This window comes from Drosophila subpulchrella, chromosome 2R (assembly GCF_014743375.2).
Source record: "Drosophila subpulchrella strain 33 F10 #4 breed RU33 chromosome 2R, RU_Dsub_v1.1 Primary Assembly, whole genome shotgun sequence".
In the NCBI taxonomy this organism is placed as follows: Eukaryota; Metazoa; Arthropoda; class Insecta; order Diptera; family Drosophilidae; genus Drosophila; species Drosophila subpulchrella.
The window spans coordinates 21281821-21299422 of record NC_050611.1 but is presented as its reverse complement, the minus strand read 5'-3'; the positions used below and the strand labels follow the sequence as shown (position 1 = coordinate 21299422).

At 39.0% G+C, this 17602-nt stretch overlaps 1 protein-coding gene across 43 annotated transcripts in view; it reads right to left on the bottom strand.

Annotated features, from left to right (window-relative positions):
- Nucleotides 1–17602, bottom strand: part of LOC119549356 (protein muscleblind) — a 183194-nt gene that overhangs the window by 108086 nt on the left and 57506 nt on the right. For 36 of the 43 annotated variants that reach the window (XR_005219407.1, XR_005219409.1, XR_005219410.1 and 33 more), the window contains exons 1-2: nucleotides 9864–10572; nucleotides 96–721 (exon numbers count right to left, since the gene is read on the bottom strand). Coding sequence is in view for 32 of the 43 variants with exons in the window: in XM_037857364.1 (XP_037713292.1) it covers nucleotides 96–284 (189 nt within the window). In the remaining 11 variants the exon portion in view is untranslated. Of the gene's footprint in view, nucleotides 1–95; nucleotides 722–9863; nucleotides 10573–17602 lie in introns of those variants that run through there. The other 7 variants (XM_037857347.1, XM_037857346.1, XM_037857351.1 and 4 more) reach the window with 6 other exon arrangements.

Sequence of the window (17602 nt, the reverse complement as noted above, 5' to 3'; positions counted from 1 at the left end):
AGTCTTAAAGCTTACGGTCTACGAGTCACACGAAGCAATAGAGGGGGTTTGGGAGCTGAGTGGTGGGGGCTCTAGTTTGACGTGGGAGTACTGACCTTGATGCTGTCGTAGCAGGCGGTGACCTTGCCGTTCTGGACCTCCACGTTGGCCGGGGGATGGGCGAACTTGCACTCGGTGTCCTGGCGCGAGCATTTGTTGCGCTGGAACTCGCGACAGACCTCCAGTTGCAGCCAGCGAGAGTCCTTGCCGTTGAGCAGGCTGTTCATATTGACAACGTTGGCCATCGTGTTTGGGGTATAGATATATAGCTAGTTGCTGATTACGGATCTGGGTTAGCTGGAGTTTATATATGGTTTAGCCTAGCGACTAGAGAAAGTGTTCTTTTGTTTTTTTCTTTTTGCTCCTCTCGCGACACGCACACAAAAAACACTAAATTCAAGAGCACAGATCAGCACCTATATATGTATATAGCATAGATCTATGGCAGATGTGGTATGATTTCAGTTGGTTTCTGGTTTTTATCGATTTTGTTCGTTAGCGTTTTGTGGAGTACAAAGCTTTTGGGGGATATAGCTGATAGCTTGGGCTATAATTTTGATTCAAATCGAACGCTTATTCAAATATATAGATGTGTGTGTGTTTATATCTATAGATAGACGCAGCTGTTAATTTGTATTTTATTTTACTGCTTTTGCTTGGGTGTAAGCTGATTTTACATTATCTGAAATGAGAGTAAAAGAGAGAAATAGAACTTTAGGATCGTACCAACTTGGTTGACATTCCAAGAAAGAAAATAGAAAATGGCGAAAGACAGAGACAGATAGTCGTAGAGAGAGACAGAGCGATTCTAGGTATGAGTGGGTGATGTGGAAACTGATCATGTTTGGTATTTCTTAGGTCTTAGGGGTTAGTAATGCGCAGATCGTTGGTGTTATGGTTTATGCAGAATGCAATGCTCAAATGATAAGTAAACAAAGGACAGTCGACAGACATAACCATTTCACTATGGAGTACTTAGTATAGATTGTTGCGATAGTTTCCTAGGCTAAATGAGCGAATGGTGTGCAAAATAAAAGTTCTCGTTCCATACAACTTATGAAATAGTCACTAAAAATAGTTCACCAGACATACACAAATAGATATCTGGTGGATATAAAGTGGTTCGTATATATGTAGAGCGTGAGCAGCGGTTGGCGTCCAGTTGCAGCTTTCTGGAGGGGATTCTGTGGCGGGGTTCCAAACAGCCAAACAGCCAAACAGCCAAGAGCCACAGCTAATAGCCAAATTAAGCCTAGCCCCTAAGGCAGTTCAGCGCAATGCACATAGACCAAATAAAAATTAACACTACGAATAAATATTATCAACTAAAGTGCACTATGGTCGCAGAGATATATGTATGTCCACGTATCTCCGGGCCGGCCCAGCGGTGTATTTAGCAATTTTAGACGTATATATCTTGGATCATTAGCTAAGCAACATTTAAGAGAGAGACACACCGCCGGAGAGAAACTCACTTATATGTATTCACTTTTTAGCAATTTCTTTTTATAGCATTGAAATAAATTGTTAAACGCACTTACCGCTCGATAGAAATATCTTATTTATCTTTATTTCGATTAATCAAATACTGTAAAAAATTGTATATTTATATATGTGGTATTAAAGAGAAATGCATGGGAAAACTGTTACTTAAGATAGAGAGGAGTGTAGGCAAATTTCGAAAATCCAAATGTGATTCAATCATCGATGACGGCACACAATATGATATTTATATTTTGTTGTTATTAGCATTTGAGTTTGTGTTTGTTTGCCTTCCCCCTTGCATTGTATTTTGTTTGGTTTGTTTTTATCTCTATTTCTGTTTGCCTGCCTGTTGCAAATGTTGTTGTAATCGTGTTTGCTTTGGTGTGTGTCTTTAATCTTATCTTATCGAAGGTGGCGGTATATGAATCAAAGTTTTTCGAAAAGGAAATCTATTAAGGCGGTCTTGCGCTTCTTGTTTTTGTTTAGTTTTAGTGGGGTTGGGCCTGTGAAAAAGTGACGAACTAATTTTGCAATCGGAATTCAATTGAATTGACAACAGGTTGCGATACTAACGGTTTTAGGTAGGCCTATGACCTTATTCATACCTTCCCATTGCAGACTGGCTAACATTTAAATATTTTTAAAATAAATACCAACATATTCCCATCAAATACTTGCTGAAATGCACTTGTCTTCCCAATTTCAATTAGCATTCTTCCAAATACCTCCAATTTGCTATCTGGCATTTTGGCATTTCGAAAGATATCGCACCGACACACCGACAGTAAATTATCTCAGCCAAGTCAATTTGGAAAGATACCAGCGAAGACAATTAATAAACTTTATAGAGTACGCACACACTGACTGTGTTCTATCTGGTTTTTGTTAGTATATGGATTTGTGGATACGTCCGCATGATGTCAGCTGCAAATTGCTTTTCCGTATTTTAACTTGATTTCCAAAGATATAAATTGTGACTTAATATATGAGCTGAGAAATTGAAGCCCCCATGTGCGTGTGTGTGTGTGGGCTAATGTTTACGGCATGTATTAAAATAATTCTTGAAAAGTTTTTCGGCTAAAACAAAAAAAGCAGAATACCGACCACGGGAAAAAGAACACGCAAGTGAAACAGACAGTCGCCCACACAAGCGGACGTGGCTGGGGATCAGGCTATGTGGAATATACAGAAGACATTATAGCCAACAGATACAGATACAGATACATTTACAGATACAGATACAAGTACAGAAATCGAAACAGCTCGAGAAATTAGCAGCCGTGTCATTGACGCAGTACGAAAATTTATGGCCAGAAGCGGGTGTGGAAAATGCTGCACGAAAATAAACTTCCCAATAGTGTTTAGACGTGAAATTGGGCCAAGAATAATCGAAGGTTCTCCTGCCTGCGTGGATGTGCACATATATATCGTACATATGATGTGTATAATGCGCAGATCGGTGCATCCGCCGACCTACAATCAACCTTCAGACGCCGATCTCTCAGATCTAAGGACACTCGCATCTCGCATCGGATTTCGGATTTCGGTTATTAAAAAATCATTAAGAGAGAAAAAGATATAAAAACCGGCGGACAAAAAACGATGCAAATTGATGTATACCCAGACCCCAAAGACAAACAAGTTCAACAAGTTTTGTCCGTAGGTTTTGTTTTCTTTTATTTTCTGGTTTTTGGTCTCGTATCAAAAAGTGTTTTGAAGGTTAAACTTGCCGAAAAATAAAAGATGGAGAAACACTCTGAGAATCGGAGAAACCAGCAGCCGGGGAGAGAGTGAAGATTGAAAACTGTTAATTTTCGAGGCGGTTAACGCAGGTCCACTAAATATTTGTTCGCATTCGCATTTCGTGTACAACTTGGACCTTATGTTTATGTAAGCTGAGTCAACTCAAAGGCAGCTGTTCTGCCAGCAGAATTTTTGGGGCAATCCTAATTGCATCTGGAATTGTGGACTACATTCTCTTGTTTATGGGTTTTTTCCATTACATTTTCTCCTGGAGAATTTTGTTTTTGGGGAAATAGAAAGCCCAGGGGAACTTTGAAATAAATGAAAATATTTTATCGGCAATTTAAAATACTTTGGGGAGAACGTCGATTTTTAGTGAATAAATTTCAAAAATAAAATGTATTCTGATTCACTACTTTTATGATGAAATTTTATTTATCAGAAAAGCTAGCCTGTTGATAAGAAAAAAATATTTAATATTTAAATTCCTTTTTAATATTTATTTATTGCCCTAGAAAAAATAGAGATAGTAGTTATTTGATAATTAAAACGATAAGATTATCGCACGTGAATCTGGTCATTAACAGTGGTTTAAAAGAACTATAATTAATGGTAAGTTTTGAGTTGAATTTGAAACTGGTCGCCATTCGATTACCTCTTTTATCTAACCAAGCCACCCAATCAATTATCCGTTCTTAATAACTTATCCGACCATCCATACCGCAACACACATGCCCCATATATTACGTAGGCCCCATACACACAGACCAAACGAGAGCGTTCTGCTGATAAGGCGGCCAACCCAACAAATAGAACGCTGCAGTTCACAGTTGGCTGTGAAAGTGCATTGTATATTTTGTATATGCCATATACTTTTTGTGCTTTTTAGATATGAGACTTGTGCGGAACGAATATATCAACTCGAGCGCCGGCCGACTTGCAAAGTTATGACTAAAGCCATACACAAGTCGCTGCAAATACCTCAGAGGGCCAGAAACAACGGCAAAAAGCAGACATTTGGCCCCATCCCCCCGGGCGACAAGTTAATGCATTTAAAGAAACATTTACGCAAGCGAAGCCGTAGCAAAACATCGGTCAGTAACCGCTCTGCAACATTATACAACGCGCCTCCAAATGCCGCAGAAGACCCAGGGCCCACCCCAAAGGTATGACACATATACTTAACGATGCGCTCGTAAAAAAAGTGAAAGAAATGCTTGAAAGCCAGGGGAATTGGCGGGTAAACCTCATTCGACGGCTGCTATCAATAAACGAGATTAGATAAAAGAGGGTGAACCCTGTGCAGTCATACTAAATATACATATGCCTTATTTTCACAAAAAAAGAGGTGGAATATGATACTAAAAGCAAAGCTTATTTCATATTTGGCGAGTAGCCTGGTCACAAAGACAACAGCTGATTAAAGAAACAATATAAATAAATTATACATTCTAAATGTTATTTAACACAGTGCACTAGCATTTGGGAGCAGGAAACATTCGGATCTACAAAACAAACCATCGTTAAGCCCCATCAGAAGATGGTACGACTTAAATGTCAGCCATAAATGGCAAGTGGTTAAACGATCGGTTCGCTTCGGCTTATGTCATTCAGGTGGGTCGAAAGCCCACCAAGACGGCTCTATTTTGTTCTTTCAGCCAAAACTGCTCCAAAAATGGAGTTTTGACTTGCCTAATTAATTCCCATTGTCATCCATCTGACTCGGATAATTAATTTGGCAGTACATGATGCGTGGGCAGCAAATGTTTATTATTTCTTTGCTTTTATAAGTTTCCTAGACTTTTGCGACACATCGTTGACTGATTTCATTGACGCTATTAGCGTCTTTTTTTTGTTAAATCTCTTTCGAAAGTTGGTGGCCAGATAAAAGAAATGCATTTATAAGCATTAGATATTGGAGGTTGTTCCTTATTTGGTGTGGGTATATCATTTAGCAGAGCTTTCGAATAGGTGCTGAAAAGATCTGCGGATCGATCTATATATGGTCCTATGGATATGACTAATGGGAAAGCATAGAAAACAGACCGTGCCGAAAGCGAAAACAAATGGATTTGATAGGGTACAGCGATCTGATATCATAGCGGAAATATGGGGTTTTGAAAAACGCAATATACATTTATTAGGGATTTTAGAAATACAAAACAGTTTAAAGATTGCATTACTTAATTTTCTTTAAGGAAAAATACCTAAGCCACTGTTTTGATGAAAAACTGCCAATTTGATCATAAAAACTTTCGATTTTTTTTTTGAAAACCTTGCCCCAGTCCCCAGATCTTTCAGCATCTATTAAATTCCACCTGATCTCGTCTTATTCAAAATCAAATTCAAAGCTTATTGTCACGTTTCTCTATTTCGCCGAATTCATATTTAAATTTTCGTTCACACAGGCAAATCAATTTCTTAGACGTAAAACGCGATCATCAGTAATTACGTCAGAGGTCGGAAAGCTATAGCATATATATAGCTTTATACACACAAAATCGAGGCGAAAGAAGAGGCCGAAAAATAAAAGCGAATGGGGGAAATCAAAAACAAAATTCATAAATGAGAGCGACGGATCGCGGCGCTCTATCGCGCTCATATACTATTTTTTGGCATATTCATAACATTTGGCTTATCTTAGGAATACGAGAGAGCTGACCGTGGTGGAAGAGGAAGAAAAGTCCGAGCACTACACTAAATGCCCAACCAATTTTCATAGATTTTTCTGTGCCTAATTAATTTCGCTGGCAACTCGTATTTATGTTTATATTTTCGACTCGTGTTGATGATGAACCCCGAAATAGACGAACCAAAGTGAGAGAACAATATTTATAAATGCAGAAATTCCTCAAAAATTCAGAAATGAGAACCGAGTTAATCTTTGAACTAATTTGTGTGTAATCACATTGCAGACGCGCCTCGCCAAACTCTCTCTTTCCCCCATGCGAAAGGTCAAACAATCAATTCTGCCTTCAATTGATCTCAATTGTGCGTTGGCCCAAGGGCCAGTCAAGGGTTAAAGATGTGCCGATGCCGATGCCGTTGACGTTATATTTCAGCATTATGCAAAGCGTCGAAACTTTGTCTCTCGGCCACAATAAAATGAACTTATTTTTGGACTGCAACCGAGCGCCGTTCCAAAAATGCTGCCAAAAAAATGGGGCGAGTGGGTTTTTCGGGGGGCCTGTGGATGCACAGCTGCAGATACATCCAAAAGATACATCCAAAATGTGCGGCAGCTGTCGCTTGTTATGGGAGATGCTGAGATACTCGGATACTCGGAGGTACAACAAACAGCACCAACAACCGACGAAACACGTTCAAAATTTCTTTTTCGACTCTCCGTGTGGTTGTTGTGTTTTGGCATGTGCTAAGAGAATTATGTTAGGGTGTGCCAACTATATAATTGAGGAAGCTGCATAAAGCCGCCAATGGGGTGTGAAATCAATAATGGTTATCTGGTTTTTGATATTGCAATTTGCTCGAGAAAGCTTATAGGTAATTTGGAATAGCATATAGTTCTAGGAAAGTTCAGAGGTATAACGTTAAGGAACTATTAGCACAATGCGCATATTTTTCTTTAAGGAAGAACCACAAAAGTATCTAAGTTACTCTAAAATCTGTTACAGGATTACCCAATTATTTTTTAAATAGGTTTAGTTAAAAAGCTAAATAAGTGCTTTTCTCGAATGCCTTTGCTAACATTAAGATACATTTGTATCTTGGATTTCTAACTCCAGCTAGACCGAGTCACCCTGTTCCTACGATTCTCCCAACCAGATACAACAACCACATATAGATATTTGTTTTGTGTTTTCTTCTTTCTTTCGACTTGTTTGCTGCCGCAGTCGACGTCGCAGCTGCTGTGCGCTTATTGAAAAAGCCAAAAACGATATTTTTAGAAGGAGAAAAAAGACATGAGCACATGTTTCAAAATATCAAAAAAGATGAAAAACTAGAAAAACTGAGAGGAAATGGCCAAACCAAACTAAGATCTGAAAATCTTCGAAAGGAAACGAAATGTTTATTTGAATGCAAAAAAACATAACGGGGAGAGATATAAAACAGAACCCTATCAAAAAAGATATTTCGGAAATGGAAATTTCAATAGATTTTTGTGTACTACTGGAAAAGTTCTGGCTTTTTTGCCATTTTTAAGTAAGCCCACTGGAAAATTGTTAAAACCTATTCTTTGTCTTGAAATTGTGACATTATTTGTGTGAAAATAGCTACAAAATCAGTTATTTAGCAAGGGTAAAGACAGAAAACTGTTTTAAATATATTTCCTACCACAAACAAGCAGGTTTTGCTCATAAGCAACTCGCATTGTTTTGAGTTTCTAGCACTTTTAATGCCAGACCTTTTCGTACCTTTCGCCTGAACTCTGACACCTTTTGAGCGCTGTCATCTCGCATCAAAACTGAAATCGCGAGTCGGGCAAACAAACAACTACAGCGTTTTTTGCACACTTTCGACAGCCGAAAGAGGGTGTTCCTATCGATATTTACGACCTATTGAGAAGGGCTTAAAGCACAAAACACTCGTACTACAAGTCAAACACATAAATATTTCTCCCAGCGACGATTTTTTCTTATTGTACTGCGGCATGACTTTTGGCGAAAAATCGAATCGATTAGTCATGCCGAAGTCCTCAAGTTTCCATCCCAATCCCCTTCACCCAGCCGAATATCAAAACCGTCTTCTGCCTCTCGTGGCGTTTTAGTTTTGGATCGGGTTTGATTTTCGAGTGGAGTGGAGGAGAAAAAGTGAATGACTTGTCAGAGTGTATTGAACAAATGGACAGAAATAACAATTCATTTTGGCATTTTCCAAGCGATTTCTTTGACTCATATTTTTGACACTTTTGTCGATGATGATGGGCCAAAACAACCCAAACACCAAAAAAGCGAAATGTGTCAAACTCTTGCTTTTCGATTTCCAGTCGCCAGCGGGCAGAGCTAATTCAATTTGCATATCTCAACCGGAGGAAAACGAAACAAATCGGAAAAATTATAATAACAATCTTTTCGCAACTGAAACCGAAGCTCGGACCGAAATAAACATAAATTTAATGGTTACGACTTGGGCGGAGAACCACATAAAAAACGTGACTTTTCGTTAAAAATAAAATCTATGTATTTGCATGTGCGAGTACAGTGCGTTCCGAGGCTCGTGTTTCGCTTCGGTTTGTTTGTGAAACCTCGAAAAAATCGATTTCGAGCAATTAAGGCAGCGAAAGAATAAATCCAGTAACGCAATCAGTTTCGTTTGGCAAAATAATCACATTAAATTCAAGAATCATGTCTGTTTTCCGTTCGGGTGTCTAAAGCCATTAAAGTTAACTTAGGCTTTCAAAACAACTTTGTTTGCCATTTATTTTGTTATTGGTCATTTGCAGCTTTTTTATTTATTGTCACGTGTGGTTTTTACAACTGAACTACAGTGCCGAAACGCACTGTTAAAGATCGCCTGGCTTAGATGTGTTTATTTTTTACGGCCTAGGCCTTGCCCGGCTTTAGAATAAATATTGCTAAATTTGCATTACATTTGAGCACGATTTGGCGTTGTATTTAGTGTACTTTGAAGTTAATTAACTGCACACAAGTAACAAATTCATGTAGAGTTGCTAAGGCGAGGGCTTAACAGTGCGGATATATTTGTAGTGTTTTATGCCCAATAGTGTGGAATAAGCATATCCATTTTCACCCTGACAAATTTGGTTTCCAATTTGTTGAATTTTAATTATTATTTCACGGTTCATTAGCCTCAATTTCAATTTGATTTTCGGTCATTAGGCTTTTCAGCGATCCAAATGAGCGAGATGTGTTTTATTTTAACGGATTAAGTGGGTATTTTTTATTGAAATTAAGGCTTTTGCGGGCTTAATAATACTTTTGTGGCGGTGTAGATACGAAAGATTTTTGTTATGTATTTGAGTGTTATGTATAGATTGTTTTCGTAATAAATTTCTAACATGTGAAAAAAACTAACATTCTTTATATATGATTGGAACTTTTAGAATTTGGACTGTTGTTTTAATAAGTCATTAAGATTTTATTGTCACTTTGATTAGTTATAGTACTGTTTCACTAAAGATGTAGTTAATTTCAGGCAAATCATATAAATAAGACTTCTTATTCGTTTTTGGGGTATTTACTTTTAACCATCTCTGTAGAATCTATGTAATAATGAAGTTTGTGGACCTTTTAGGGGAGATACAGTCTTGCATTTGGTTGTATGCCTTTTTTAGGGGAAACCCCAAGACTATTTAAATTACCAGATATTGGAAGTTGGCAATCTGAAGTTTTCTACGCTGTCTTGATGGAATTTTCTGCCCATCCGTTCCCACAGATTCCTCGTGAATAACTTTCCCTACAACAGATAGTTTTCCCTGGCATTAAATTTCCGCCTTTTCACTTAGCACCACCGAAAATTCGACAACAAAAACAAACAAGACCTCAAAATGTGGCAGAGGAAGAGGGAGGAACCGATAATAAAAAAGAACTTAAAGACGGAGGCGAAAAAGAGAGAAAACAAAATAACCAAAACAGAGAAAAAACACAGCGATCTTTTTGTTTTTTAAGTATAAACACCTTCGGTAGTCCAGCTGACTTGTTGTTGTTGTAGTTGTTGCTGGCGGAGTTGAAGTTATTTTTGTTGTTGGGGGAGAAAAGCGGCTGCTGTTTTTTCTTGTATTTGTTTACTGTTTTACTTTTGCGCCGAGATGGTGAATTGGAAATGTATTTTTAACCTTTTTTGTTTGCTTGCTGCACTGGTGTGTGTGACTAAGCACGCGAGTTGTTGTTGCTGCTGGCGGCACGACGTGACGTCATTAAGTTGCCGGCAAAAAACAATGGATTTTGCGATTTTTCCGGACAATTTCCCTGCAGCGCTTGCACTATTTTCTTCGATTTTCTTGCACGACTTTCGACAACTTCTTTTTTCTCCTTTATTTTTTTTATCTGTCACACACAGACAGGCGGCACACACACACTGTTATTCGGCACCGAACTCACACACACGTGCACTCGCGTTGTTGTTTTTGTTAACTTTTTTTCCTTTTGACAATCTGACGAATATTTCCGCGTTTCTAGAGTTGTCGCCAAAAATATTTCTGATGCGAGGTGATTTTTGCGGTGACTGGGCAGAATTACAGTGAACTTTTTTAGCTGAGAGCTGCGGTTTCTTCGAGGGGTTTTCTTCAGTTTTTCGGGCAGGCTCTGCAACTCTATTTTCACTTTTCCGCTGACAGAACCGAAAGAAATGACGCTGCGCTCTACAACATGTCCATTAACGTTCAAGTTTTTTGTTGAACTAACTCGAAGTGCGGCTGTGTTGCCTGTTTTACCGAACGAATTTCGGAGGCGAGCGTCGGAGAGAGTAATTTCCTCGCAACCATACTCTTAGCTCGCTCTTAGATGGCATAAAGACCAGGTTTTGTGGTGGTGGGTTCGGGTGTCACAGGAATCTCTTTGAGCCAAAATCTCTTCTTCAAGAACTCAACATACTCGAGTCCAACCAGAAGGTAAATGCAATCAGAAGTTGGTAAAATATTTCACAAATATTTCTGGCAATTCCAATTCGACAAGAGGCTAAAAGAGAGAGCTCTCTCCACTCTCTCGGCTTACTCACTCCTAGCGCCTCTCGCTCGCACGCCCTGCTTAGAGTAGTATTTCTATCATGCCCTCTCGCTCTGCAGCACTCTCTTGCTCGCTTATTGGATTATTTCAACTGGAGTTTTTGTGGCGCCTCTTGAGTCTTTTTCGGTCTTATAAGAGAGCGCGGAGAAGAGAATTCGAGTGATTCTCAGGGGCTTTCCTCCCCATGGGCGGGGGGTGGTTTGGGGTGACGGGGGTCGCCGAGTTCAATGAAGGCGAGTCGAGTTGACAATCAACTAAAAGGTTAACTGGCCCAAAGCAGACAGACTAAGCTTTTTGGCGTAGGTTGCGGACTATAAAACAGCCCGGCAACTAAACTGTAGTTTATTTTCGCATTTCGGTGACTAAGTTTATGCAAAAAGCCAGATAATTGAGTTTTTGGCATTTTAAATTCTTAAATAAATCAAATTTTAGGTGTATTTGTCTTTGATTATAATATCAAAAATTGTAAAGCTCATTAATTGGGAAGGGTATCAAAGGAATATTAGGTTTCATATAGAACATATCTTAAAATATTTAATTCAAGTCACTCAGTGAGCTTTCTTTAGTCTGATAAGGAGCTCCCCTTATACATATGATAAAGATTTTAATTTTTTAACACGTGCTCAGGCTTTATATTAATGGCATCAATTTGTGTTTTTAATTGGCGCCATATGTTTGTTTTATTGTTTGGTTGTTAAGATTTTGAAAGTGTTGGATTTTAATTACCATTAAATTAGTAATACATTACCTCAACAAATTTGGCCTTATCTTACTGAATGAATTTCTGTAGTTTACGAATTCATGAAAGAGCAAATTATTTTAAATTATTTAAAATGTTATTAGGTTTTCTTCAAACCTTTTTAGTAATTAAATTCGTAATACATGATTTAACCAAATTTTGACCTTATCTTATTGAATGCAATTCTGTAATTTACGATTACCTAAAAGAAAAAATAATCTAAATTATTTATAATGTTATTAAGTTTTCTTCAAACCTTTTTTGTAATGGCTTATTTTAAGACCCAAAACCATTACTTAACCGTAACGAAAAACACTCCCGTCACTTTTACTCAATGCCAATTTGTAGGAAAACGATTTTCCGCCATTAACCATAGATACGCTCTATATTTCTGTGTATGTCTGCACCATGCATTAGTTTTTCATATCGCCATAAAAATTAATGTTCTGGTTGCAGCTTGCCTTTGGGCCCGAGGACAGAAATAAGTGAACTTAGTGAATTGGAACTTTGCTCGCTCTGACAAAGTCACCTTCAAAGTGGGTTCGATATGTTCTAAATCATTTACGTAAATGCATCCCATCCATATATCCGAATGCAGCCCAGCGGTCTAGAAATAGAAAAATGTAACGCACACACTGGCAGAACTCTTGACATTTCTATGTCATAAATTTGTTTCGTTCTTTGGATTTTTGGCAGCGGGCACCGAGCGAGAGATGTGGTTCCAACACCCCCCACATGGCAATTAAAATATGGGAAAAATCACTATGTATGTAGCTCTGTGTAGGCTAATCGTAATAAAAAGTGAATGTAAGCGACTGCAGAACGAGAAATGGAGTCGAAGGAGAACCGGCATGTGAAAGCCATGTAGAAGGGGAAAGAGAGAGCGACCCGACCAGATCGAGAAACGCCCCCGCAATGAATCTAGATCCACTATATAGTGGAGGCCCCCGACCCCATCCATCTGGCTTATTATTAGAAGTCCCTTGGTATTTGTGTGAGTTCACTATTTTTAAACGATTCCAAATTTGAGTTTTCGTGAGTGACCCCAAAGAGAAACAGAGATCGGCGATGGTAATGGAGCTCCGGGGCAAGTGAAAGGTTTTTCGGTCTGCAAATTGTGCATAATGAATTACAGTGTTACTACAATGGCGAGCTGAAGGAGTGGTAAACATGGATACACCAAATAATGAGATATGTTTGCTAATAACAGAGATAAACAAGATTTGCGGTCACGGAAATTGGAATGTGCCAATAATTACCAAAATGTCTGATATCTTGATTGAGATATTAATTTTGAACTAGACCTAAAAGTTTGCATTCATTTGGAATCATTACTGAAATACTTTTGAATAAGTCTAACAAATTGTATTTAATAAATATGAAAAATATTTATGTATGTAGTATCCCTAGATATACATAGTATCTACTTTGTAGAGCTCGAAATCATTTGTTTGACTAATCAATAATTACTCCTCCATTACGCCAATGCACCGCCAACTAACAGTCGTTAAAAATGATATTTACCATTCCATCACCATAGATCTTCTTATTTATAGAAGATGCTATCGGCAAGTGACATCTATTTCTCGGTACCCAAAACGCCCACCGCAGCATCTTGAAAACATCATTAACAACACATTTATCGGCGCTGCTCTCTCCGCTGCAGCGCCTTTTCAATGTGGGCAGCTTGCGTCTGCTACGGATTCGGATTCGGGTTCGGATTCAGATACAGATACAGATACAAGCACAGATTCGGATACAGGCGTTCGTACTGTAAGAGCGAAACCGGTTCCGGGCAAAATCAAAAGTTGCGCAGACGTCGCCGACTCAGCTGCTGCTGCTCCGCTGACCAAGCTGAAGTTTTGGGTCTGGGAGTCGGGAGGCGGGGACTGGAAGCTGCGAGGGGCGGGCGGACTGGCGACCAAGAGTGCTAAAGTACACAAAAGCAAAGTATTCGAGATCGGTGCACGGAGAGAAACCTTTAGATGCTTTTTTAAGAACAAAAAACTTGTCAAATTTTATAGTTTTACCATTATAATCTTCCTACTTCCCAAGTAGCGGATATAAATGTGGGCGTATCTACAAGATATTTTATCAATATTTGATCTTATTATTTTAAAACAATATTAATGAATATTAATTAGATCTAAGTGTGAGGGGTGGCATCTATTATAATATTAGAATTTAGAAATACAATTAAGTTTGTAAAAAAGAGCGTAGGTTTTTATATCTGCTTATTAACAACCATAAATAGAACCATTATCAGCGGAAAAATAAATATAAGATACTTTGGCAATGACAATTTTCTCGAACTTTTTGGTATGCAACTTCCCATAGGTTCTATGGAAACTTTTCATTCTCCCCTCAAGATTTTCTCGCAGTGTGGATGCTGGGCCTCCGCTTGGAACGTGCTGCCCGTTTCTCTGAGTGCTCGGCTCAGTGCGTGGAGTGGTGTAGGTAAATCAGTTTGGGGAGCCGGCCTCGAAACGGGTTTACTTCTCGTTTGTGCTACACCTTTTGCGCCTGTTCCTTGTTCCGATCCCCATTCGAGAACGTGTTTCAAGGCTTTTTCGAACGGGGTGTGTAACCAGTAGCGAGAAAACCAAAAAAAAGTACAATAAGAGCAGGCGAGGAAAGGAGGTCGCCAAATGAAAAGATCGCGACCAAACAAAAGACACTGCTCGAGGAACTAGGGACTGTATGGGATTGGCCCGATATGCCGGGGCCGAAGAAAGGGATGGAACGTGTAATTGCCGGCAGAAAGAGTGCGAGCGTGTGCAATAGGTCCCACCCTAGTCTAATTAGAAATAACGGCAAGAACAAGACGTTATTTCTGCGCACGCGATCGCAAGAGACCGGCTAATGCATATAAATTGGCATAAATAAAGCAAAAGTCACGTCGATCCGTGTCCGAAAACCTAAGGCCAAACCAGTTTCGAATTCCAGATCAGATCATCGCAGTGACGTAGTCTCCCCAGTGCCCCCCGACTTCTTACTTCTCCGATTATTGCAACCTGAGTCAGCTCCCCGCCGCTCTTAAGAAACTCCCGAAGGGCGGGATCGAGGAGATATATGTGCGTGGGTGCCGCAGAAGTTGACTCACTCGCCATCGGAATTCCCCCTTCGAAAGTTCCCCACGGATCGCCAAACACTCAATGGATCCGAGTGTGTTCCATGTATCTCCAGTCATCTCGGGGGTTGCTCTTGAGCGACTCCAGTTTGAGTGGGTTTATCTGGAGATATTTTACGGAGCGCCAGATTGTCTCGAGCAAAGTGTTCCCACTTTTATCGGGGGTTGCAATGGTAATTCCGTGTGTTCTCGGCTATTAAGCAGCTCATTATGTTTCGGAATGCTAAGTATTAACATTTATGAACTGTGAAAATTTATAAAATATATTAAAGCCCAAAAAACTCCAAGTAATGTTGTTTTAAGAGATGTTAGGGTATATTAACTATGTTGAAAATCTATTAAAAAACGAAATAGTATTAATTAAAATAATAATATTAAAACTTAATGTTTGTACATTAGAGAAACATAAATATTTTATAACTAAATTCAAAAGTACTACAAAATGAATGGAATGAATGAACTACAAAAGGTTACTATTCTTCTGCTAAGCCAAATATTTAAAATTGTCAAGATTTCAGAGAAATAATAAATAAAATAAATTCCTATAATCTCAAAGATGTATTAAAATGTATTTACTTAAGAATAAAATGGATAACCCTAAACATTTGAACCCTTACTCCGAAAATACAATTGTACCCTTTACAGTTTATGGTACCCAGTACTTTTCACTACATTTATTTAGGAAATGCCATTTATCTATCTGTGTTTGGTATTTCTTTTAAATTTATTTGCCCATTGACTCCTTTTTATGTCCTTTCTTGTCCCTCTGCTTTCCCTTCAACTTTGTTCCAATCGCTGCTTGCATTCGAATTCAAATTAAGCAAATTACCGAAAATTTCGTTTGTTTGGCCCTCCATTTTCCCACTCCCCCTGCCACGCCCCCTGCCACGCCCCCTGCCCCTGCCCCCGCTGCCACAACCTTGTTCTTCTTCTTCGCTTAATTACTTACAACTAACTGCAGGGTGAAAAGTTTGCACAGCCCTCCCCCTTTTCCGCCCACCGCGGCTACTTGCACTGCAATTGAAACCAAAGTTACAATCGCATATCAAGCCCTAAGACAAAAGGCAAACATGCTTGGGTGGATTTCCCGAAAAGTGGGCGGTGGGTGGCGCTTCGAGGGGCAAGGGGCGTGGCAGCCAGACTGCATAGTCGAAGAAATTACGCTGATTGAACACTAATTTATTTGTTTGTTTGTTTTAACATTTTCGCCGCATTAAAGGGGGCAGTTTGGGTGCTTTCGAAAGACGCGAGTGGAAAAGTGGATAAAAAGTTTTCCCTTCGCAAGGTGCAAAACGCTTGCATGTGTGAGTGTAAGGGGGTGGGGGTGGGAAAATGGGTGGCGGTGGGTGGTCCTTTTGGGGGCAACCTTAGCTCCGTGTGTCTGCCGCTGTTAGCATCTTTGGCTTTTTGTTGCAATTTGTAAGTGAGCTTCTTTGTCTGCCACTGCCGCTTTTTCGCTTAATTGGCTGTAATTGAAATCGCTCGAGAGGGGGAGATCATGGGGGTGGTGTGGGAGAAGTACAAGAACAGTTTGTTTCACTAGGTTTAATGCCGAAATCGATTTTCTATCTATAAGAAAGACTTCACATTTAAAAAGTGTTTAGTTTTAAGCAAAATGAAATGGAGTTTTCCCTTTTTTTTAGGAACCCCAAAAAGAGCACCAAAAGATTTTATACAAAACTATTGTCATTTCTCTTGAAATGGGATAAAGAATAAATATTTCCGAAAACAATTAGCTTAACAATAAACATTCTGGCACACCTTAAACATTAGATATAAATATATCTAAAAACCAATTTATTTCTTCGAACAATAGATACTTTTATACTTTTTGGATTGTATTTTGTCAAAAAATTAAGACTTTTCCCATTAAGAAATGTATTATTTCTTATCCTTCTTGAAATAAGCAATTCCATATGCAGAGTTTTGATTGTCTTATCATAAAAAATATTAAAAATAACCTTACAATTTTCAAAACACAAGTCCCAAACCAAAGCAGGAGATAGTATCTCCAAGATACATATTTGTAGCTTATGGTATTTCTTTTTGGTATTTTATCAAATTTAAGGAGGCGTATTGAAACTTTGTTTGATCCATCAACACAAGGCCACAGACTGTATTGAAGTCTAGTTCGCTTTTCCGGCTCACAAACACTCATATTTAGAGAATTTTTTCGTTTGCGGTCGAGCCTCGTTTGCCCGGAAAATTCTGATATATTCACGTTTTGGCTTTTTGGCCACAGTTTTGACCGTGTGTGCACTGGCTTTTGGTTTTCTTTCTGGACTTCTTTTTCGCTTTTCCCTGTTGCCGGTCTGATGTGGCGACCTTTTAGCGAACGTTTTCGCCATTTGCAGTTTTTTGCCTGTGGCAACGGGAATGTCGCTTTCCCCTTTCCCGCCGGTTTTCCCGGTTTTTTTTTGGGGAAAATGTATGTCCGTGTGTGGCCCCCTGCGATCTCTGTTTGTGTTTTCCGAGTACTTGGTTATGGTAATCGAATTTCAAATTATTGCCATGAGCTATATCCGAAAGGGGGAAACCCCGGGAATATGTCGCTCCTTTTTTTTTTGATTTTTCCTCCTCGATTTTCCTATGCCAAAAGTTTTTTTTTCGCCAGCTTTTGTTGTTCTTGTTGCGGAAGATGAATCTGTTTTTTTTTCGGTTTTCCTTCAATTCTTTTTTTGTGTTTATGTTTTGGCTAGTTGCTGTTGATGTTTTCCCTCCGTCTGCCTGCCTGTGTGGGTGTATCGGTGTGTGTTCTCTGAGGTTTTTCCTGTTTTTCCATCCTTGTTCGGCTGTTATTGTTGTTTACATCCTGTTTTTGGC